The sequence below is a fragment of the Gorilla gorilla genome, chromosome 12 (genome assembly GCF_029281585.2).
Source record: "Gorilla gorilla gorilla isolate KB3781 chromosome 12, NHGRI_mGorGor1-v2.1_pri, whole genome shotgun sequence".
In the NCBI taxonomy this organism is placed as follows: domain Eukaryota; kingdom Metazoa; phylum Chordata; class Mammalia; order Primates; family Hominidae; genus Gorilla; species Gorilla gorilla.
The window spans coordinates 33,749,145-33,774,833 of record NC_073236.2 but is presented as its reverse complement, the minus strand read 5'-3'; the positions used below and the strand labels follow the sequence as shown (position 1 = coordinate 33,774,833).

The 25,689-nt window shown below is 34.7% G+C and overlaps 1 protein-coding gene across 1 annotated transcript in view; it reads left to right on the top strand.

The window, feature by feature from the left end:
- The window catches only part of ANKRD36C (ankyrin repeat domain 36C), a 173,737-nt gene that overhangs the window by 98,617 nt on the left and 49,431 nt on the right, over positions 1-25,689 (top strand). The window contains exons 64-73 of the mRNA XM_063695529.1: positions 291-319; positions 415-487; positions 2,172-2,200; positions 2,295-2,367; positions 4,862-4,890; positions 4,986-5,058; positions 9,250-9,323; positions 14,344-14,485; positions 21,849-22,056; positions 24,421-24,604. Coding sequence (XP_063551599.1) covers positions 291-319; positions 415-487; positions 2,172-2,200; positions 2,295-2,367; positions 4,862-4,890; positions 4,986-5,058; positions 9,250-9,323; positions 14,344-14,485; positions 21,849-22,056; positions 24,421-24,604 — 914 coding nt within the window. The remainder of the gene's footprint in view (positions 1-290; positions 320-414; positions 488-2,171; positions 2,201-2,294; positions 2,368-4,861; positions 4,891-4,985; positions 5,059-9,249; positions 9,324-14,343; positions 14,486-21,848; positions 22,057-24,420; positions 24,605-25,689) is intronic.

Genomic DNA, 25,689 nt, shown 5'->3' with positions numbered 1-25,689 from the left:
GTCCTCATCACTCGGCATATCCTTATTGAAATTGACACTTTTATTTTAGTTTTAGTCATATGACAAATCATACTACGTTTGAAATGCTAGGTGTATATTTCTTGAAACCTGTATTCCTGTTTTCTTCAGTGTATTCTGTCATGTTCCCATCCCAAAACACAAAGTATAAAGCATCAAAGCCTACACTAATAACTGCAGACAGATGCAGCTTGATGCTAACACTGCATGAATGTTTGAATAACTTTATCATATGCACATATGAGTGATTATGTATCTGTTTTGCTTTTCAGTGTCTTCTCAGAAACAACCGGCCTGGAAGGTAATTAAACACTCATATATATTTTGAGCTATTAACTGTATAGTCTATGAATATATACTTTATGTATTGATTATTTTGTTTCAAATCCCATTCAGGCTACAAGTGTCAAGAAAGATTCTGTTTCGAATATAGCCACAGAAATAAAGGATGGACAAATACCTGGGACAGGTATTTTGGAATACACCTTTAATGTAATGTTCAATCAAATAGAAGAGAAATTCACTTCCCCAAATAAATCAGCAGGGGGTTCATTGAAGCTTTATGTTTGGATTCAGCATGCCCGAGATTCTTCATTTGTAATAAGTTCTCGGGTGACCCTGATGTTGCTGGTCCTTGACCATGATCTGAGTAGTAAGACTGTAGACTTCCCTACATTGAAATTAGGAAGAAGAACCATAGGAGAGTGGTTCAGCACATAACAGCCTCAGGGGACAGCATCATTTTGCTTTAATTCTACAGCAAGTTTCCATCAAGAGGGGAAGGAGAAAGAGATGAAGTAATAGATAATATTAGCCGTCAGATCATATTGTTATAAACCGAGGGAAAAGTGATCCTAATACCTCAAAAACAGTGTAGAATGAGAACAAACAAGATCACTGAAGTAGCAATTATTTTCCGCAAGGAAGAGGGATTGTGAGGCAGGAAGGAGAGAAAAGAAGAAGTTATTTATGTAATTTTGGGGTTTCTGTTGAGGAAACCTGAGGGAACTCACTTCAGATAAATTTGGAATATTTGCATAAAAGAACATTAAATTTTGGCTTCTCCAAGAACTACTGGAAGCAGGAAACAATGCTAGAATTGGGATAAAGCACACTGACTCGTTACTCCTCTTTGCTACCATTAGGTATCAGAGATACATGTTTTCTTGATTTTAGTTATAAAAGTGAGATAAACTTGAATATGAATACATTGTCTTCGTTGTTCAAGGAGCTAACTCTTTGGTAAAATAGCTATTGGATGAAACTTCTTTAGAGAATAGCATGATACTCCCAACAAGACTATTTTAGAAACAGGAAGTATGTGGAATTCTAATTAACTCCTAAAGTGGTCATTTTCAATGAATATTGGAGTAATTTCTGAATGTAAAACGTATTAATATCTAATGCTTGTAGCATTTTTACTTTGTAGAAGTATGTCAAAATTGATAATTGATGATATTTTTATTGAGGATAATATATTATCCTTTGGTGCCATGAATGGATGAAGAAACTTTTGGAAAGCTAAACGAGTGGATACAAGAAACTTAGGCAAATTATTACACCACGTGGGTGTGAGGAATAATAAATATTATCTACTCGGTTTCAGCAAACAGATATCCAAGGTGATCAATTTAGGACACTTCCACTGAAGAGACGTGAAGTGTACATTCACTGAAGTGTCATCGTAATTATGTACTTTCTCTGTTATCGGGCAAGTTAGAGAGCATGATGAATGTCTGTAGTATAATGGTGTAAATCGTTCTGATTTCTTGCATGAAAGACCTGTGGGATCAAGTACCACCTGCTTTGACATTGATTCTCAAGTGTATGAGTTGATCCTCTGATTTTAGATCACATTTGTCCTCATCACTCAGCATATCCACGTTGATATTGACAGGGTTTTATTTTAGTTTTAGACATATGACAAATCATACCATGCTTGAAATTGTAAGTATATTTTTCATGAAGGCTGTATTACTTTTTTTCAGTGTATTCCTGTCATGTTCCAATCCCCAGACACAAAGTAGGAAACATCAAATCCTACCCTAATACAGGCAGAAGAATAATGCAGCTTGATGCTAACACTGCATGAATGTATGAATAACTTTATCATACGTACATGTGAGTGATTATGTATCCCTTTTGCTTTTCAGTGTCTTCTCAGAGACAACCAGCCTTGAAGGTAATTAAACTCTTATTTATATTGTGAACTAGTAATTGTATAGTCTATGAAACATACTTTATTTATTTATTATTTTGTTTCAAATTCCATTCAGGCTACAGGTGATGAGAAAGATTCTGTTTCGAATATAGCCAGAGAAATAAAGGATGGAGAAAAATCTGGGACAGGTAATTTTGCAAAACACATTTAATGTCATGTTCAGTCCAGATAGAAAAGAACTTCTCTTCCCCAAATAAATCAGCGGGGGGCTCGTCGCAGCTGCACACTCCGATTCTGCAAACCTGAGACTCTTCATTTGTAATAAGTTCTCGGGTGACGCTGATGCTGCTGGTCTTGGACGTGATCTTCGAAGTAAGATTGTAGACTTCCCCACATTGAAATTGGGAAGAAGAAACATTGGAGAGCATGTCAAGACATAAGGGGCTCAGGGGACAGCATAATTTTGCTTTAATTCTACAGCATGTTTTCACCAAGGGTGGTAGGAGATAGAGATGAAGTATAGATTTTGCAGACATCACATCGTGTTCTTAAAAACAGATGGAAAAGTGATCATAATAACCCATAAACACTGTAGAACGAGAACTAACGAGACCACTGATGTAGCAATTACTTTCCTCAAGGAAGAGGGATTGTCAGGCAGAAAGGAGGGAAAATAAGAAGTTATTTAGGTAATTTTGTTGTTTCTTCTGAGGAAACGTGAGTTCAGATGCATATTTGAACATTTTCCTAAAAGAAGATTTGATTTTGGCTGCTTTAGGAACCAGTGGAAGCAGGAAGGACTCCTAGAATTGGGATAAACCACAGTGACTCATTACTCCTCTTTGTTACTCTTGGGCGTCAGAGATATATGTTTTGTTGATATTAGTTATTCAAGTGAAATAAACATGAATATGCATATATTGGCTTTGCTTTTCAATTAGCTAACTTTGGATAAAATAGCAATTTAATGAAAATGCTTTAGAGAGTAACATGATACTTCAAACCAGACTATTTTAGAAACAAAATTAATTTGAATTCATTCACTTTTAAAATTGTTATTTTCAGTGAATATTGGAGTAATTTCCAAATGTAAAAGGTTATTCATATCTAATGCTTGTAGCAACTTTATTTTGTATAAGTATGTCAAATTTGATCGTTTATTATACTTTTTGATATGGTTTATATATTATACTTTGTTGCCATGAGTGGATGAAGAACATTTCTGTAGCCTAAACTAGAGGACACAACAAATGTAGGCACATTATTACACCACATGGGTTTGAAAAATAAAGAATATTGTATACAGGATTATCCAAACCTATATCCAAGCTGATGAAGCTGCGACACTTCCACTGAGGACTTGTGAAGTGTACATTCTACTAAAGTGTCATTGTCATTGTGTACCTGCTCAATTACCAGGCAAGTTAAAGAGCATGATGAATACTTGCAGTACAACGGTATAAATCCTTCTGATGTCTTGCATGAAAAACATGCAGTAGCATTTAGTACCTTCTTTGACATTGATTCCTGGGTGTATGAGTTGCTCCTCTGATTTTAGATCACATTTCTTTTCATCATTCGGCATATCCACATTGATATTGACACTTTTTATTTCAGTAATACACTCATGATGCATAATACCTCTTTGTAATTTCTGACCGTATATTTTCTGGAAGCGTGTATTCCTATTTTCTTCAGTGTATTTCCTCATGTTCCTGTCCCAAAGACACAAATGTTTAATATGAATATTTAGTTTTTTTCCAAAGTGCTGGCTGTCTTGTTAAAATAGCTATTTAATGAAAATTCTTTATAGTAAAGTGATATTCCAGAGCAGACTAATTTTACAGACAAAAATAATGTTGAATGCATTAATTGAATCCTAAAGTGGTTATTTTCAATGAATATTGGACTGATTTCCAAATGTATAAGTTTATTAATATCTAATGCCTGGAGCAATTCCATTTTGTATAAATATGTATAATTTATTATACTTTTTGATGGGGTTTATATATTATACCTTCTTGCCATTAGTGGATGAAGAAACTTTCTGAAGGCTAAACTAGAGGATATAAGAAATGTAGGCAGATTATTACACCACATGGGCATGATAAATAATTAATATTAACTACTAGGATTCACCAAACATATATCCAAGCAGATCAATTCAGGACACTTACAGTGAAGAGACGTGAAGTGTACACTCAACTGAAGTGTCATTGTAATTGTGTACCTTCTCGGTTATCAGACAAGCTAAAGAGCATGATGAATGTTTATGTTATAATGGCATAAAGCCTTCTGATGTCTTGTATGAAAGTCATGCAGTCGCAGTTAGCACCAGCTTTTACACTTATTTCTAGGGTTATGACTTGCTCCTCTGATTTTAGATCACATTTCTCCTTGTTAATCAGTATATCCACATTGATATTAACACTTTTTTTTAGCAATAGATGTGGTGCATAATCTCACTTTTTAACTTGTAACTGTATGTTTTTGAAGCTTGTATTCCTATTTTCTTCATTGCATTTCTATCATGTTACTGTCCCAAAGAAACAAACTAGAAAAACACGAAACCCTACACTAATACAGGCAAGAGTATTCAGTTTGATGCTAACACTCCATGAATGTATGGTTGGCCTTACCATATTTACATATGATTGATTATATATTTCTCTTGCTTGTTAGAGTATCCTGAGAATCTGCCCACCTTGAAGGTAATTACTCTTACATTTATATTTTTAATTATTAACTGCATAACCTATACCAATATACATCATGTGCTAATCACTTTGTTTTAAAACCCATTCAGGCTACAATTGAAAATAAAGATTCTGTTCTGAATACAGCCACCAAAATGAAGGATGTACAAACATCCACACCAGGTAAACTTTGCATTGTAGATTTAACTCTGGAAAGAAGTACATTAATCTGTTTGTAATGCTCATAGTCTTTCTATTCTCAATTATTTCACTTTTTATATTTTATTTCAGGATTTCATCTAAATAATGCAGCTGTTATCATTTTCAAAAATGAGATTTACATGCATAAGGAAAATATATTTTTAAAACATAAGGTTTTTTTTTTTGTTTTTTTTTTTTTTTTTTTGAGACAGAGCTTTGCTCTTGTTGCCCAGGCTGGAGTGCAATGGCTCAATTGTAGCTCACCACAACCTCCACCTTCCTGGTTCAAGCAATTCTCCTGCCTCAGCCTCCCGAGTAGCTGGGATTACAGCTATGCCCCACCATGCCCGGCTAATTTTGTATTTTTAGTAGAGACAGGCTTTCTCCATGTTGGTCAGGCTGGTCTTGAGCTCTCGACCTCAGGTGATCCTCCCGCCTCGCCCTCCCAAAGTGCTGGGATTACAGGTGTGAACCACCATGCCTGGCCTAAAAATATAAAGTTTTATTCAGATGTTTCTACTTTTACATTTTGATACTCTGAAGTTTCCAATTTGGAATTTCAATAGTTTTTAGCGAATTAAAGAGATCAATTTTGATACTGTAAAATATTTGTTTTGCTTTAAAAGTCAATTCAAATTATGGCTTTTAGCTAATGAAATGTTTTATTTTGTAACATATTTGTTTTGTTTTAACTTTTATTGGTTCTGGTCAATTTTGTTACACTTATTATATTAAGCCAATCGGATGTTCTGATTAGCACACTGTGTGTGTGTGTGTTACTTTTTTTTTTTTAATTTTAATGAGTAAATTGTAGGTGTTTATGTTTATGGAGTAAATGAGATAGTTTGATACAGGCATACAATGTGTAATAATGACATCATGGTTAATGGGTTATCCATCATCTCAAGCATTAACCATTTCTTTGTGCTGTCTTTTAATTTGCACTTCCTCAGTAATGCTAAAATGTACAACAAGTTATTGCTGACTGTAGTCATGTTTTTGTGCTATAAAATGCTAAATTTTATTCATTGTTTCTAACTATAGTTTGTACTTATTAAGCATCCTCATTTCCTACCACCCCCACACCCTTCCTAGACTGTGGTAATGGTGATTTTTCTCTTCATCTCCATGAACTCTATTTTTTAAATTTCTCACACCCACAAAGGACTGACAACATGTGAAGCCTTCCTTTCTTTGCCTGGATTATTTTACTTGACATAATGTCCTCTTGTTCCATCCATGTCATTGCGAATGAGAGGATCTTATTCTTTCATATGGCTGAGCCGTATATGTATCACATTTTTTGAACCCATTTTTCTGTTGATGTACATTTAGGTTGATTCCAAATTATGGCTATTGTGAAAAGTGCTGCAATAAACATGTCAGGACAGATTTCTCTTTTATAATACTGGTTTTCTTGCTTTTGAGTAGTTACCTAGCAATGGGATTGCTGGATCATGTGGGTAGCTGTATTTTTAATTTTTTGAGGACTCTATACTGTTCTCCATAGTGACTGTACTAATTCACAATGCCACCAGTGGTGTATGAGGGTTCTACTTTCTCCACATCCTCACCAGCATTTCTTAATGCCTGCCATTTGGATAAAAGCCATTTTAACTGAGGTGAGACGATACCTCATTGTAGCTTTGATTTGCATTTCTGTGATGATCAGTGATGTCGAGCTCCTTTCCATATACCTGTTTGCCATCTGATAGCAGTTTGAAACATAACAGTGTCATTGTGCTACCATTTCTGAGCATGTTTCTAGCCAGAGGGAAAGGAACACAAATTTAGGAAACAGAAATTATACATGTAAGGTACTACTGCTAAATTAAGAGGCTTTCCTCTTTATTTGTGGTGGGAATAATTTATAAGAGCTATATAGAAGTGTTGATATTAGTTAATCAAATGAAATTTATTTGAACTAAGAAACTTTGACTGATTTTACTAAGAAACCTATTTTTTTAATGAGATCACAGTACCATGAAAGTGCCTTAGAGATTAGCATGGTATATCAAATCAAACTAATTTTAGAAACAAAAAGTTATAGCATTCATTCTTTGAATAACAAAACCAAAATAATCAGTGAACATTGCACTGATTTTGAAGTGTAAAATGTTATTAATAAGTCTGTGGAAATTTAATTTTTTCATTTTTGACAATTATTTACATATTGAAAGCTTATTATACACTTTTTTTTTTTTTTTTGAGACAGAGTCTCGCTCTGTCTCCCAGCCTGGAGTGCAATGGCACAATCTCAGCTCACTGCAACCTCCACCTCCCGGGTTAAAGCGATTCTCCTGCCTCAGCCCCCGAGTAGCTGGGATTACAGGCACATGACACCATGCCCGGCTAATTTTTGTATTTTGAGTAGAGATGGGGTTTCACCATGTTAGTCAGGCTGGTCTCGACCTCCTGGCCTTGTAATCCACCCACTTCAGCCTCCCAAAGTGCTGTGATTACAGGTGTGAGCCACCACACCCAGCCTATACACTATTTTTGATGTGGTTTACATATCTTCTTGCATGAGTGGATTCAGAAAGTTCTTGACAGGGCCAAACTGCAGGATACAAGCAATGTAGACATAGCAGTAGCCTACCTAGGAATGAAAAAAATGAATAGTTTTATTAATTTTTATTCTACAACTGTCTATCTAAGCTGATTAATTTTAAACAGTTTCTCTGATGAGAAATAAATTGTATATTTATTGGAAGTGTCCTCACAACTTTGTACTTCCTAAATAATAGGAAAAACAGTTGGACATGATAAATGCTTGTAGTATAATGGTGTAATTGAACCTGAAGTATTGCATTAAAGATAGGCCATAGCATCCTCCCATCAGCTTTGACACTTACTCTCTCAGGATCATGATTTGCTATTCTTTATAAGGATCATTTTTCTCATTATCAGTCAACATGTTTACATTGGAATAGATACACTCTTCTATTTCAGTTATAGTTAGTTGAGACATAATCTCACTTTTGAAACCTTAACTACATATGTTATAAAACCTGTATTAAATAAAATCATTTATCTGAGGAAAGATAGCCAGAATCAAGGAAGTCTTCACATAGCTGTCTGAGTCTTAAATTATGAAAGAAATCTGTCAGAATAGTTGAGGAAAATATTTTAGATATAAAGAAGAGACTGTACATTGATGAAAGTGTAAACAGTAGCAGTCATTTTGGAAATGATTAATAATGAACAGCAGGCTCAATGTGCTGTTATAAAGGTACTATTGTGAAGTAAAGAACAGTGTGCTGTTACTTTTTCTGTTTCTATTGGATTTTTACATTTTGTCTTATTTATGATGGTTTTGTTCATTGATGTTGGGTGGATGAATTTGTGAGTGAATCTTTGACCACGTTTGCATGGCTTGAACCTGGTGACATCTAGTGCCTCCCCAAGTGGTTTGCTGAAGTTTTGGAGGATTAAAAGCCTTTCTTAAAGAAGTACATATTATACTAAAGATTAAGCTTCGTTTAAACACTTTTATTTTCTGGTTTTAGAAAGACTATGGCTTTTTTTTTTTTTTTTTTTTTTTTTTTGAGACACAGTCTCGCTCTGCCGCCCAGGCTGGAGGTGCAGTGGTGAGATCTTTTTTTTTTTTTTTTTTTTTTTTTTTTTGAGACGCAGTCTCGCTCTGCCACCCAGGCTAGAGGTGCAGTGGTGAGATCTTCAGCTCAGTGCAAGCTCCACCTCCCGGGCTCACGCCATTCTCCTGCCCCAGCCTCCCGACCACCTGGGACTACAGGCGCCCGCCACCACGCCCAGCTAATTTTTTGTATTTTTTTTTTAAATTATTATACTTTAAGTTTTAGGGTACATGTGCACATTGTGCAGGTTAGTTACATATGTATACATGTGCCATGCTGGTGCGCTGCACCCACTAACTCGTCATCTAGCATTAGGTATATCTCCCAATGCTATCCCTCCCCCCTCCCCCCACCCCACCACAGTCCCCAGAGTGTGATATTCCCCTTCGTGTGTCCATGTGATCTCAGAGACGGGGTTTCACCTTGTTAGCCAGGATGGTCTCGATCTCCTGACCTCGTGATCCACCCGCCTCGGCCTCCCAAAGTGCTGGGATTACAGGCGTGAGCCACCGCTGACCATGGCTTTTATCTAACTGTTCGGTGTAGCTCATTTTAACTAAATATATAATTTTTTTAGCAGAACAAGACTTAGAAATGGCATCAGAGGGAGAGCAAAAGAGGCTTGAAGAATATGAAAATAACCAGCCACAGGTATGTAAAAATTTAAAATCAAATTTCTGGTTTAATCTTGTTTTCCTAGCTTTGGTAATACAGCATATTTGAAATGAATTTACCTTTGGATTAGCCTTTTAGTATCAGTTGATTATAATTTAATATTTCATTTTAAAAACATTTAACTAGTTGTAAAACTTAAAATAGTGTTGGAATCTATAGCAACTTGTATCTAATCTTTACTCTTGGAATTGAGTTAAAAAGTTCCTGATATTGTTTGCACTTCTATTTTTATAACTTCCTATTATAATAAAGAAGGTAACATCAAATATTGAATTACAATTTTAAGCAATAGAAATTATGAACAATTTAACAGTGATGACCACCGTACTGGATTCAGAGTAAAGGAGTAATTATTGCTAGTGGTTCAAACTTTGCAGTTTTTTTATTGCCAGTCACTAATACCAAGGTTAAGAATTTATTTTCCCTTTTGATCTCTGACTTCAGTTTCTATGTTCAGGGAGAGAATGGGTCATAAAATCAACCCAACTGGCTATCAAGAGACTTATACCTTGCAGAATGGCACCTTTGGTATTAGTGTACAAACAATAACTGCCTAATGTATTTCAATATAGAAAATCTCTAAATATTGTTAAATTTATTAAATCCACTGTCATTAGTAGACCTTAGAACTTAAGCCTATATCTATATAAATATATAACACTGTCAATCATATTACAATATGTAATTTGCATTAAAATGTAAGAATTTGCTTTTCTTTTTTTATTTTATTATTATTATACTTTACATTTTAGGGTACATGTGCACAATGTGCAGGTTAGTTACATATGTATACACGTGCCATGCTGGTGCGCTGCACCCATTAACTCGTCATTTAGCATTAGGTATATCTCCTAATGCTATCCCTCCCCCCTCCCCCACCCCACAACAGTCCCCAGGGTGTGATGTTCCCCTTCTTGTGTCCATGTGTTCTCATTGTTCAATTCTCACCTATGAGTGAGAACATGCAGTGTTTGGTTTTTTGTCCTTGCGATAGTTTACTGAGAATGATGATTTCCAATTTCATCCATGTCCCTACAAAGGACATGAACTCATCATTTTTTATGGCTGCATAGTATTCCATGGTGTATATGTGCCACATTTTCTTAATCCAGTCTATCATTGTTGGACATTTGGGTTGGTTCCAAGTCTTTGCTATTGTGAATGGTGCCACAATAAACATACATGTGCATGTGTCTTTATAGCAGCATGATTTATAGTCCTTTGGGTATATACCCAGTAATGGGATGGCAGGGTCAAATGGTATTTCTAGTTCTAGATCCCTGAGGAATTGCCACACTGACTTCCATAATGGTTGAACTAGTTTACAGTCCCACCAACAGTGTAAAAGTGTTGCTATTTCTCCACATCCTCTCCAGCACCTGTTGTTTCCTGACTTTTTAATGATTGCCATTCTAACTGGTGTGAGATGGTATCTCATTGTGGTTTTGATTTGCATTTCTCTGATGGCCAGTGATGGTGAGCATTTTTTCAAGTGTTTTTTGGCTGCATAAATGTCTTCTTTTGAGAAGTGTCTGTTCATATTCTTTGCCCACTTTTTGATGGTCTTGTTTGTTTTTTTCTTGTAAATTTGTTTGAGTTCATTGTAGATTCTGGATATTAGCCCTTTGTCAGATGAGTAGGTTGTGAAAAATTTCTCCCATTTTGTAGGTTGCCTGTTCACTCTGATGGCAGTTTCTTTTGCTGTGCAGAAGCTCTTTAGTTTAATTAGATCCCATTTGTCAATTTTGGCTTTTGTTGCCATTGCTTTTGGTGTTTTAGACATGAAGTCCTTGCCCATGCCTATGTCCTGAATGGTAATGCCTAGGTTTTCTTCTAGGGTTTTTATGGTTTTAGGTCTAATGTTTAAGTCTTTAATCCATCTTGAATTAATTTTTGTATAAGGTGTAAGGGAGGGATCCAGTTTCAGCTTTCTACATATGGCTAGCCAGTTTTCCCAGCACCATTTATTAAATAGGGAATCCTTTCCCCATTTCTTGTTTTTGTCAGGTTTGTCAAAGATCAGATAGTTGTAGATATGTGGCGTTATTTCTGAGGGCTCTGTTCTGTTCCATTGATCTATATCTCTGTTTTGGTACCAGTACCATGCTATTTTGGTTAATGTAGCCTTGTAGTATAGTTTGAAGTCAGATAGCGTGATGCCTCCAGCTTTGTTCTTTTGGCTTAGGATTGACTTGGCGATGCGGGCTCTTTTTTGGTTCCATATGAACTTTAAAGTAGTTTTTTCCAAATTCAGTGAAGAAAGTCACTGGGAGCTTGATGGGGATGGCATTGAATCTATAAATTACCTTGGGCAGTATGGCCATTTTCACAATATTGATTCTTCCTACCCATGAGCATGGAATGTTCTTCCATTTGTTTGTATCCTCTTTTATTTCATTGAGCAGTGGTTTGTAGTTCTCCTTGAAGAGGTCCTTCACGTCCCTTGTAAGTTGGATTCCTAGGTATTTTATTCTCTTTGAAGCAATTGTGAATGGGAGTTCACTCATGATTTGGCTCTCTGTTTGTCTGTTATTGGTGTATAAGAATGCTCGTGATTTTTGTACATTGATTTTGTATCCTGAGACTTTGCTGAAGTTGCTTATCAGCTTAAGGAGATTTTGGGCTGAGACAATGGGGTTTTCTAGATATACAATCATGTCATCTGCAAACAGGGAGAATTTGACTTCCTCTTTTCCTAGTTGAATACCCTTTATTTGCTTATCATCTTAAGGAGATTTTGGGCTGAGACAATGGGGTTTTCTAGATATACAATCATGTCATCTGCAAACAGGGAGAATTTGACTTCCTCTTTTCCTAGTTGAATACCCTTTATTTCCTTCTCCTGCCTAATTGCCCTGGCCAGAACTTCCAACACTATGTTGAATAGGAGTGGTGAGAGAGGGCATCCCTGTCTTGTGCCAGTTTTCAAAGGGAATGCTTCCAGTTTTTGCCCATTCAGTATGATATTGGCTGTGGGTTTGTCATAGATAGCTCTTATTATTTTGAGATACGTCCCATCAATACCTAATTTATTGAGAGTTTTTAGCATGAAGCGTTGTTGAATTTTGTCAAAGGCCTTTTCTGCATCTATTGAGATAAATCATGTGGTTTTTGTCTTTGGTTCTGTTTATAAGCTGGATTACATTTATTGATTTGCATATATTGAACCAGCCTTGCATCCCAGGGATGAAGCCCACTTGATCATGGTGGATAATCTTTTTGATGTGCTGCTGGATTTGGTTTGCCAGTATTTTATTGAGGATTTTTGCATCAATATTCATCAAGGATATTGGTCTAAAATTCTCTTTTTTGGTTGTGTCTCTGCCCAGCTTTGGTATCAGGATGATGCTGGTCTCATAAAATGAGCTAGGGAGGATTCCCTCTTTTTCTATTGAAAAAAGGTAAACTTTAATTATTTTTTAATTTTGTTCTTTTTACACTTGATTATTTAAAGATAAAGTTATTTTTAAAACATGTACTCTGACAGAAAAGACATCTGAGAAAGAAAACTAGCAAATTTATCTTCCACTTTTGCATGTGCAAAAATTGTCTCAACAACTAGTAGTGAAAAAGCGTTGTGATAGAAAGGACCACTTTATATATGCAGGACTTACTTGTGCACAAAAGTATGAGAGAATGTGGATCAAATAAGACAACTTAGGGTAAAAAAAAACTTTAAAATTCATCACAAATAAGTTAAAGCAGAGTTTCGGTGAAATTTGTGAAAATTACAAAACTGCTTGTATTGAGGAAGAGCAACTACATAATAACTCTACAGGAAGAACAAACTTAAGTAAATACCCTCTAATTTGACAAATGATTCACCTGATTGTCAGGAAAGTGATGCATCTGGCATGTCTGTCTCTGTAGTAGTCCAGATATTTCCTGAACAAAAATAACCCAGTCTCAAAAATGCCTTTCTTTCTCATTCATACTCTGGGTCCCCAGAATATGCTTGCCAGTCACCTTCGGAGCTTTATTTAAATAGAAATAAAGTAGACTGTGAAAATGACAAGAAACCAGATACTGAACGTGTTTATAACTCAGACAAGGAAAATTTTTATAATGATACCGAAAGTACAAAAGCAAGAAACCCAGAAGTAGTTATGGTTGAAATAAAAGAAGACAAATAGGTTGTTAGGCAAATGACAAAAAAAACCAAAACACCGCTAATTAGAAATTAAACATCGGACATATGCCTCAATTTAGTGATTCAAAAAGCCTTTTAGGTATGTGGCTTACCTGTTCCAAAGAAATGAAGCATGTGATTTAAAAAAAAAAAAAAGATTATGGTGTTTCTGTTGTTACAAACACAACAGTACAAAACCAATACAGAATGTGTTCCAGAAGCCATTATGTGACAACTGTAGTGCAAATAAATATGAAAGCATAAAACTTGAATTAGAAAATGTGCATTATTCTCCACCACACGGTGACAGAACATCAGCAGTATGTCTAGAAGTGGAATTAAGTGATATATGCAAAGATTTAAGAATGAGGTAAGCATATTACAAGTAAAGTAGAGTTCCTGGCTTTGGAGAAAGTTCAACTTCCAAAAGACTTAGAGGGTCACTTGCTGCTACTCTGGTTTTTCTCTTCACCAATTATTTGATCCATTTCAATTTTTTTACTTATGAAAATCTCTTGTGTAAAATGGGGGTAATCTAAATACCTAATTGTATGTATAAATAGATTGTTTTTGCAATTAAAATAATTCAAACTCAGGAAGACATTCTCTTAATCTTTGTTCCTTAATTAACCCAAGTCGCTCTGTCAGTTTTCTAAATAGCATAGGAACTGGGAAACTAATTTATCCGTAGACCATATGGTCTTCTGAACTAGAGTCAACATAAAGGAAATTACTTAAAAAAAAAGTACGGAACAGGTACCTGTATTTGTGCTCATATAAACAGATGGGCAATTCCCACTTCTGTACATTTAGTATATGCTATAAATATTTTGGGGACATTTTGAAACAGTGTTATTTATTTTGTAGGTGAAAAACCAAATACATTCTAGGGATGACCTTGATGACATAATTCAGTCATCTCAAACAGTCTCAGAGGATGGTGACTCGCTTTGCTGTAATTGTAAGAATGTCATATTACTCATTGATCAACATGAAATGAAGTGCAAAGGTAGGACCAATGCATAAATATAAGGCTTTTTAAAAATCCTATAGCAATGTATGCACACATTGCTTAGCACTGTACCATAGAGTACTGATATGTTACAAGAATGTCCATCTCAGAAATATGCCTTATGTTAAAATAGAATGAAAGCAACTGTATCTTGTACCTTCTCAGCCAAAGAGCTATGATCATTTCACTGTACTTTTCTCAGTGTGAATGGCACGCCCAATGTGTTTGTTTACTCTGCTTCTCTTCTATGCCATTACCCATTTAACCATGGTCATGTTACCATTTCTTCCCACCTGAAATACTGTGATAACCCTCTAACTGTCTTTCCTACTATTCCACCTTCCAAAACCATGGCCTGTTCTGCAATCATAATTATATAGTTGTAAAAAATCACACCTGATCATGTTACCTGCTTGCTGAAAACCCAGCTGCCATTTATTGCTATAAGGTATGGATCTCAGTCCTCGAGCTTTATACTACATCATTGCGTACCCTTCTCTGTGCCACAGCCAGTGCCTTAGGTGTTTGCTCCTACAATCTGTAGCTTTAGTGTGGTATAATTGATATGTGATACAGTGCACACATGTAAAAGGTACCATTTGATAAGTTTTAACAGATGTATACACATGTGAAACTATTACCATCATCGAGATAGTCAACATATATCCATCACCCGCTAACGTCTCCTCATGGCCCTTCATATTCCTGTTTTTAAAAGCTGCTAAATGGTTTTCCAAAATATTTGTACTATTTTCTATTCTCTTCAGCAGTAAATGACCATTCCAGTTGCTATGTTGTCACACTACTGGTGTATTTATTTTTTTAAATTTTAGTTATTCTGATGGGTATATTATGTATATTCTTATGGGTTTAATGTACACAATCCTAATGACTAAAATGTTGAGCATCTTTCCATGTGTTTATTTGCCATCTGTACATCTTTGTTGAACTGTCTTTTCACATCTTTTGCATATAAAAAAGTAGGTTGATGTTTTCTTACTTGTTGAGTTTTAATAATTCTGTATGTATTTGGATACTATTACTTTTAAGCTACTTTTTTACAAGGGTATTTTTTGCCAGTTTTGGGGTTGACTTTTCACTTGCTTTGTAGTATCTTTTGAAGAGCAGAAGATTTTAATCGTAATGAAATCCAATTTAATTGTTGAATTACAGATTTGGCATTTTGTGTCATATGTAAAAAATGTTTGCCTAGTACAAGGTCACAAAGATTTTTCCTGTTTGTTCTAGAAATTTTATAGATTTGGATCTTCCATTTAAATCTGTGCTCCATTTTGAGTTTCCTTTTGTCTATGGAGTGAGGTGAGGTATGGATTCAAGTTCACTTTTTGGATATGGACAGCCAATTGTTCCAACACCACATGTTGAAAAGGCTATCCTTTCTCCACTGCATTGCCATCCTGCCTTTGTCTGTCATAAGCTGGTTGCATATGTGTTATCTATTTCTGGACTGTCTGTTGAATTTTATTAATTTGCAGATGCTCCCCAAATTGTGGGAAACCCGGTGTTTGAGTCAAAAGCAATTTAATACTTCAGTAAACCCACTGTAAAGTCAGTAAGTCAAACCACCTTAAGTTGGGGATTGTCTGAATTTGACTTTCTTTATACAGGTTGAGCATTGCTAATTTAAATATCCCAAATCTGAAATGCTCTAAAACCCCAGACTTTTTGATTGCCAACATAGACACCACAGTGGAAAAATTCTACATCCGACCTCATGTATACAAACATTGTTTCATGCCCCAAATTATTAAAAGTATTGTTTAAAATTACCTTCAGTCTTTGTGTACAAGGTAAATATGAAAAACAAATGTATTTTGTGTTTAGACTTGGGTCCTATCCCCAAGATATCTCATCATGTATATGCAAATATTCCAAAATCCAAAATCTGAAAAACTTCTAGTCTGAAGCATTTTGAATAAGGGATACTCAGCCTGTACCTATTGCACACTGTTTTGGTTACTATTGATTTATAGTAATTGTTGAAATGAATCCTCCAATTTTGTTCTTTGTTCTGTTTTGACTGTGCAAGATCCTTTGCGTTTTCACATGAACTTTAGAATCAGCTTATCAATAAAATAAAGACTGCTCGCTTGTTGGAAATTAAGTTGGGATTGGGTCATATTTATAGATTAATTTGGGGAGAACTGACATCTTAACAATAGCGAATCTACTCCTCAATAAAGTGTATGTCTGCTTTTATAGAGGTAATATTTAATTTTCTCAGTAGTATTTTGTAGTTTTTAGTTTATAGGTCTTTTCATATTTTATCCGATTTATCTGTATTTCATTTTTGATGAAGTTGTAAATGATAGTTTAATTAGTGTAGATGTATTTGACTTTCTTTATGCAGGTTGAGCATTGCTAATCCAAATATACATTTTTATAAAACTATAGAAAATGATAGTTTTAAAATTTTCATTTGATTGTTTATTGTTAGCATATAGAAATACAGTTAATTTTTCTATATTGAATTTGTATCCTTCAATCTTGTTAAACTCACGTATTAGTTCTGGCACATTGTTGGTAGATTTGATCAGATTTTCTTCATAGACCAAAGGTTGTTAAACCTTTCTTTCTCAAACTACCCTCTTACTAAGGATAGTGAATATTTTAGGCTTGTGGCAAAAGGGTCTCTTTTGCAGCTGATAAACTCTGCCATTTTAGTATGAGAGCAGCCATAGATCATCCATAAATTAATGAACACAGCTGTGTTCCAATAAAAGCTTATCAGACAAGAAGCTGGCCCACAGGTTTGGGTTTACCCATACCTATTTTGTGGTCATGGTTGTGTATAAAGACAATTTTATTTCTTTTCTTAAACTTGGATGCCTCTTATTTCTTTTTCTTGCCTGACTGCATTAACTAGAATCTTCAGAACAATGCTACAAACAAGTAGTGAAAGCAGACATTCCCATGTTCTTCCTCATCTTATGGGAAACGCATTCAGTTTTTCACTATGATGCACGTTAGCTGTAGGTTCATCATAGGCGTTGTTTATCATGCTGAAGAACTTCCCTTGGATTCTTATGTTACTGAGAGTGTTTCTTCTTTGAAACATCAGGAGTAAATTTTATCAGATGCCTGTGTCTGTTGGGATGATCCTATGGGTCTTCTCTTTCAGTTTGTTTTGTGGTAAATAAAGATGATGTTTCAATGTTAAGCCAACCTTCCATTTCTGGAATAAACCCCATTTGTTTATGACGTATCACGTTTTCATTATACTGTCGGATACAATTTACTAAAGTCTCATTTAGAATTTATTATAAAGACTTTTATTTTTTAGACCAGTTTTATGTTCCTGTCAAAATTGAGAGGGAGGTTCAGATATTTTTTTGTATACCCCCAATCCAATACATGTTTAGCCTCCTTCATTACCAGTATCCTTCACCATAGTGGTAGTTGCTATGATAGATGAGCCTAAATTGACACATCACAATCACCCCAAGCCCATAATTTGCATTGGGGTTCACTCTTGGTACTGTACATGTATGGATTTGGACAAATGTACAATGATGTGTATCCATGTTATATAAATTATTTTGACTTCCCTAAAAATCCTCTGTGCTCTGCCTATGTATCTTTTCCTGCTGTCTCTTACCCTTTGGCACCCTTTTACTTTATCCATAGTTTTGCCTTTTCCTGATCATATAGTTGGAACCATACAGTAAGTAGCCTTTTCAGATTAGCTTATGTCACTTGGTAATATGCATTTAAGGTTCCTTCACATATTTTCATGAATTGATTGCTCATTTCTTTATGTGTAGAGTGATATTCCACTGTATGGCTGTGTAACCACAGTTTATTCACTCCACTATGGGAGGATGTCTTCGTTGCATCACAAATTGGTTGAATTTTTACATTCGTGCTCATGAGGGAATTTTCTTGTTGGTAATATTTTCTGGTTTTGGTTCAGGGTAAAGCTAACATTACAGACTGAGTTGAGATATACTCCTTCTTTCTGTTTCTTTTGGGAGAGTTTATGTATAATTGTATTATTTTCTTCCAGTAATGTTTTGTAGAATTCACCAGCATAGCCAGCTGGGTCTGGAGTTTTCTTTTAGGAAGGTTTTTAACTATAACTTAACTTTCTTTTATAGATATAGGGCAGTTCATGTTATCTATTGCTTCTTGATTGAGATTTGCTAATTTTCATTTTTAAAGGAATTTGTTAATTTTATCTAAGTTGTCCTGTTTACTTACATAGAAATTATAATATCTTGTTATATTTTTAGTATCCGTAGAATCTATAATTATGTCACATTTTTTATTTCTGAAATTAGTAATTTGTATTGTTTCTTTTATTCTGAGCAGCCTGGCTAAATGGAGCTTTATCACATTTATTGATCTCCTCAAGGTGTTTTGTGTTGTTGATTTTTTTCTATTGTTTCTTCTGGAACCAACAGTATAACAAAATACCATAGACTGGTTCAAACAACAGAAGTTGATTTCTCGCAGTTGTGGGTTCAGCAAAGTCCAAGATCCAGATGCTGTTGTGTTTTGTGTGTGGTTAGGGAACACATCCTAGTTCATGAATGCTTTTTCTCTGTGCCCTCACTTGGCAGAAGGGGTGAAGGAGATCTGGGGTCTGTTGTATAAGAGCACTAAGCACTAATCCCATTCATTAGGGCTTCGCTCTCATGACCAACTACCTGTAAAAATCCCGCCTCCTAATACCGTCACATCTGTGATTGGCTTTCAGCATATAAATTTTGGGGAAGACAAACATTCAGACCACAGCAGATGTTTATTATTTCCTTTCCTCTGCTTGCTTTGGGTTTATGTCACTCTTCTTTTATCTAGTTGCTTAAGGTAGAAGTCAAAGTCACTGATTTAAGACTCTTCTAATGTAGACATTCAGCAGTGCTAAAAATTTGTATTCAAGTACAGCTGTAGCTGCATTCCACAAATTCTGGTTGACGAATTTTTATTCAGTTCAGAATATTTTCTATTTTCTATTTCTATTTTCATTACCTGTTTGACCCAGGGTTATTTAGATGTGTGTTACTTAGTTTCCAAATATTTGTGTATTTCCCAGAGTTATTTTTGTTATTGGTCTTTAATCTGATTGATTTGTGGTCAGGGCACATACTTTGTATGACTTAAATCCTTCTGACTCAATCCTTTAATTGAGAGTTGTTGTACGGCCTAAAATATGGTCTATTTTGGTAAGTGTTCCGTGGGTACTTGAAAAGCATAGTGTTGTTCAAGTCTATTCTCGCTGATTTTCTGCCTTCTTGTTCTATCACTTATTGAGTAAAGGGTATTGAAACCTCAGATTACCTAGAAATTGTCTGTTACTTTTTGTAGTTCTATCCACTTTGGTCTCATATATTGTGAGGCTGGTTTGTTATTAGGGGCATAAAGACTTAGAATTGTTATGTTTTGTTGATTAACTGAACCTTTTACTATTGTGACATGACCTTTGTTATTTATTGCTGGAATTTTTTTTTGCTATGAAATCTACTTTGGTATTAATACAGCCACTCCTGCTCAGCTGCCTTTGGCAACTGTTAGCATGTATCTTTTTCCATCCTTACAACCAATTTGTGTCTTTACATTGAAAGTGCATTTCTTATAGGCAGCCTGTAGTTTGGTCTTGCTTTCTTGATGAGCCTGACAGTCTGTATTATAGTTGAGGTTCTTAGACAAGTTTCATTTATAATGTGATTACTGATATAGTTATGTTTGTCTGGTAGCTGTTTGATTGCTATTAATCCCAACTGTTCTCTGTTCCCCTTCTTTTCCTGCTTTCCTTTAGATTAGTCAACTGTTTTTTATGATTCAATTTTATATATATTTTTGGGTTTATTAGCGATAACTGTTTCGCTATCTTAGTGTTTAGGATTTTTAGTATATAATTTGAACTTATCACAGTTCACCTTCAGTAATATTATACATCCTAGATGGTATAAAAAATGACAATGATACATTTTCATTTTTTTCTGTCCCAGACACTTCCTTCCTGAATCTGTGGGATTATGGTTTGTGTTAAGGTTAGAATATTTTTGGCCATTTTTTCTTTAATTTTTTTTCTGTCTCTTCTTTTTTATTTGAGGAGTTATCTATTAGCTGCTTGAAAGTTTCTTGCAGTTTATCGTGTCAAATTTAGGAATTTTTCCTTTGTTATCTCTAATTTGTGTTTATTTCCATCCACTACAGTTTTTACCTCTGACAATGTAATTTGCGTCTCTACAAGTATGGTTTGTGTTTTTTTTTAAAAAACCTTCCCTGCCTCCACTTATTATCTTGAGTTTTATTTGGAGTACAGAGATTTACTTATAATCTTTCCATTCTTGCTTTTAGATTTGGGGTAATTCCTCACTCCTGAGGCAAGACCTTTCTGAGTATTCATTGTCCTGTGAAGTATATGGTATTTTGGCCTGGCTCATGGGAACGGACCCTCTTCCAGTCATTGTGTGAACCCCAGACATCGTTTCTGCTAATTTTCTTTAACTGTTGTTTTTTTTAATTTTATTTTTCATTGTTCTTAGGAAGTTTCCTAGCACACAAGCACTTTTCATTACTCCAGTAAATACCCAAGAGGGAATCTCTGCACATCTCCAGGATTTGTTTCCTGTACTGCCTTTTTCTCTCCAGTTTTCTGTCCTGTGATCTCTATCTGCTTTGGTTTTACTGGCCTCTCAGCTTCATCACCCCAGCTCTATGTCAGATTTTCTCCCTTTGTCATGGCCTCAAACCTCCATCAAAACTGTGTCAAAAGAGCTGGGATATTTGTAAGGCCTGCTGTATTTGTTTTCTGTCTTTCAGTGATCACCTACCATCTTCATTGCCTGAAGTCCACTGTGTTGAAAATCAGTTTAATGTATTTTGTCTGTTTTGTTTTTTATTCATTCAGATAAGATGAAAAATCAGTATCTGTTACTCCATCAGAGCTAGTAACAGATTGCAGCAGAGCTTCAGCACAGCACATGCTGCAAACTAGCCAGAGTGCTTTGCTTTCTTCTTTGCTTAACTGCTTCTTTCTCATCCTTCATTTCTTAGTGTAGCATCTCTTCCTCAGGGTAATCTTCCCTGGGTGAAGTATAGATCAAATTATCTTATGCAATCACATAACTATGGTTTTTTTTTTTTACAGGACCTATCTGAGTTTATAACTGTCACCTTTTTATCTTGGTTCTTCACTATACTTTAAGCTAAAACAATAGCAGAGGTGTTGTCTTATCTGCAGACCTTACTATAATATCTTCCACCTTGTAGGCACTCAATATGTACATACTTGTTCAATGTATGAATGAATACCTGTTAAAAATGCACAGTCCTTTATATCCAAAAATCTACTCATGTATTTTATCTCTACTTTGTTTTTTCCTGGTTACAGATTGTGTTCACCTATTGAAAATTAAAAATACATTTTGTTTATGGAAAAGATTAATAGAACTTGATCACTGTGAGCAACTTAGAGTAAAAATTCAAAAACTGAAAAATAAGGCTAGTGTACTACAAAAGAGACTATCTGAAAAAGAAGAAATAAAATCGCAGTTAGAGCATGAAACACTTGAATTGGAAAAAGAACTCTGTAGTTTGAGGTATGACCTAGTTTTAAATAAATGTTTGAACTGTTTGTTTTATATTAAAGACGTATAAGGAGAAGTTTTGTAATTGCGAACTTTCCTTCTAGGATTTAACAGGGAAGAAAGCTTCTTCATCTTATGGAGTGTGAAATTATTGGATATAATATCACAAGTTCTTGTGAATACTTCTCTAATAATTAAATGCATATTCTTTTAAATCATAGTTTTAATGGCTGTATAGAATTTTACCCTTTGGAAATCTCATTATTTAATTGATGAATTGAATTTTAGGTTTTAAAAAGTTTTTGTAATAATGCTACAAGGAACATCTTTTATATACACATAGTTTTCTACATTTCTAATTATTTACATTGGATAAATTCTTCTGGTTAAAGTATAGAAACTTTTTTAGATCTGTTTTAGATCTTTGATCAATATTTCTAAATTGTTCTTAAGAATGTTTATATTAATTTATAATTCAACCAACAGAGTATAAAACAGATATTTTTCTTTACCCAGAATAATTATTTTAAAAATTATCAGCCGGGTGCGGTGGCTCATGACTGTAATCCCAGCACTTTGGTAGGCCGAGGTGGGCAGATCACGAGGTCAGGAGTTCGAGACCAGTCTGCCCAACATAGTGAACTGCTATCTCTATTAAAAATACAAAAAATTAGCCAGGTGTGGTGGTTGCACCTGTAATCCCAGCTACTCAGGAGGCTGAGGCAGGAGAATCGCATGAACCTGGGAGGCAGAGGTTGCAGTGAGCAGAGATTGCACCAGTGCACTCCAGCCCAGTGATAGTAGGAGACTCCCTCTCAAAAAAAAAAAAAAGTATCCAGTTTTATTCTTAATATGTAGGGAATAAAAAGTAAAATGGAAAGTGATTACTGATTAGCTTATTCAACGTCTCTCTCTCTGTTATGTAGATAAAATTAATTCAGTTTTATGCTGAAGACATGTATTATTCTTTATTGTTTAATTAAATATTAGATCTTGTGTTGTTCCAAAACAGATTTTACAATTGGTTATAAAGTACATACTAATCAGCAGGATAGACTGAAAGTGTTACCCAAAAAACAATCTTAAAAAGTGTAGGGTAACATATTACATTCTTAACCTAGTCTTGGATTACAGTAATCTGCTGATATATGTTTCATAAAGACATCAAAAATGCTATCTTACAATGTAAATTATGTTTAGGGATACCTGCAATGAATGTTTCATGAAGATGAAAATGTATTTCTAGTGAATGTATCAACTTGTTTATAAAAAGTAACTTTATGTTAATTAACTCTAAATGATTCATCCTAATTGAGGAGTAATTACTGTGTGAAGAAAAGATGATTTTTATCTTGTAACTTTACTGAATAATTTTCAACATCCTTTTTCATAATATTTGCTAGAGTTACTAGTAATAGAAACTTATGCAGGATGTTCTTTTATCAATACATTTCAACTTATACATGCCCTTTGGATGAGATTGAGGTGAGAAATTAAAAACATGAGAACTAGAAAGAAAAATAGTATTTAAGAACATAGAAACTTTATTAGGATAATAAATCAACATATGAATGTTTTATTTTCTAATATCAACAAAGAGAGTCAAACTCTGTAAGATATTTGAAGAGATTTATTCTGAGCCAAATGTGAGTGACCGTGGCCCCTGACACAGCCCTCAGGAGGTCCTGAGAACATGTGCCCAAGGTGGTTGGGGCGCAGCTTGGTTTTATACATTTTAGAGAAGCATGAGACAGCAATCAAATACATGTAAGAAATACATTGGTTTGGTTCAGAAAGGCAAGCCAACTCAAAGCTGGGGCTTCCAGGCTGTAGGTAAATTTAAACATTTTCTGGTTGACAATTGGTTGAGTTTATTTGAAGACCTGGGATTAATGGAAAGAAATGTTCAGGTTAAGATAAATGATTGTGGGGACCAAGTTTTACTGTGCAGAGGAATCTCTCAGCAGACTTCAGAGACAGCAGGTTGTTAAATGTTTCTTATCGGACCCAAAAGGGTGCCTGGCTCTCAGCTGAATATCCCCTGGATCTGCACAGAAAGGAAGGAAAGCAAAGGGGAAATGGGGTTCTCTATAGAATGTGGATTTTTCCCACAAGAGACTTTGCAGGGCAATTTCAAGGCATGGCAAGGAAATATATTTTGGATTAAATATTTTCTTCCTTGTCTCATAAGGTTACGCCAGAATCAGATTGAAAAGCAAGTCACAATATACAGGGTCAAATAAAACCCATCTGATGAGAATCCATGGTTTGTAGGGCATGACTCCCTGGACCCCTTAGGTAGGAATTTGGGCAAGATAAAAAATTAGAGCTTAGTCCTCACTGATAAGATAAATTCTAAGATAAGTATATTTACAGATTTGCCATACAGCAAGAAAAAAAGAAAAGAAGAAGTGTTGAAGAGTTGTACCAAAAAGTTAGGGAAAAGTTAAGAATCACAGAAGAGCAATATAGGATAGAAGCTGATGTGACAAAACCAATTAAACCGGCTCTCAAATCAGCGGAGGTGGAATTGAAGACAGAAGGAAATAATTCAAATCAGGTAAATTAATGTTTGGTAAAACTTCATATTTCTACGCTTATTAATATGACTTATACCATCTCTTTTGTTTAATGTATATTATTTAGGCCTGAACAATCCCCAAATTTTATTTCATCTTAAAAATGAATCATGGCATTTATAGCTATAATTATTTATAATAAATCTTGAAATATTTTATTTTAGTTCAAAGGCCTTTTGAAAACAATGCTATTCTACAATATATACTTAATGATATTGTAAGTATTTTGTTCCTAGTGACATAGTTCAGCATATTTTCCTCTATTTCATATTAATTATGCTTCAAATGTTATGGAAAAGGAATACAAGTTATCACAATAGCAAATAATCTCATGATTTTCTAAGAGCATTATAGATTTAATTTTCTTGACTTTTGGTGTCTTGAAATAAAAGATTATTTTTGTATGTATATATCTACCTCACAGAAGTTACTGATTTGGTGGAAGAGCACTAGGAATAGAGTCAGAAAAGCTGGGAAAAATCCTGCAGCTTGCTTATATTTTTAACCTTTTGCTACAGAATTATAACTAAATGAGTTCATTGATTTGTGCACGTAAAAGTGCTTAGTATAATGCCTAGACTTATCATTTATCAATAAATGTCATTCTTAAAACTGACCATAACAATATTAGAAAAGTAGAATATCTATACAATATTTTAGAAAAAGGGAACTTAAAGAATTTGGAAAATGTCATTCATCTGTCCAAATATCTGCCAAGCTAAGGCTCTCACTACAGGGAGAGGTATAGTTTAGATGTTAGAGTGTAAACCCAATTTTTTAATGTGGTCATAGTTATTAATTCTTTATGCCTTGCAATTTGTTGTAATTCAGTAAAAGCCTTTTTTTATCCTGAAATTTAAAAAAATTATCTAGTGGTTTCTTTTTTGCTTTCATGGATTCACTGTCTTCAAATAAACTTTTGAACTTTGGGGAATTTATGCTGTATGAAGTTTGAGGTTTTTGACTCAACTTCTTTTTTCCCAGTTAGATATCCAGTTATGGCAACCTCTCATTGTATAAATGTATGGGTTATTATTTAATTTCAGAAGCAATCACAATATGTTAT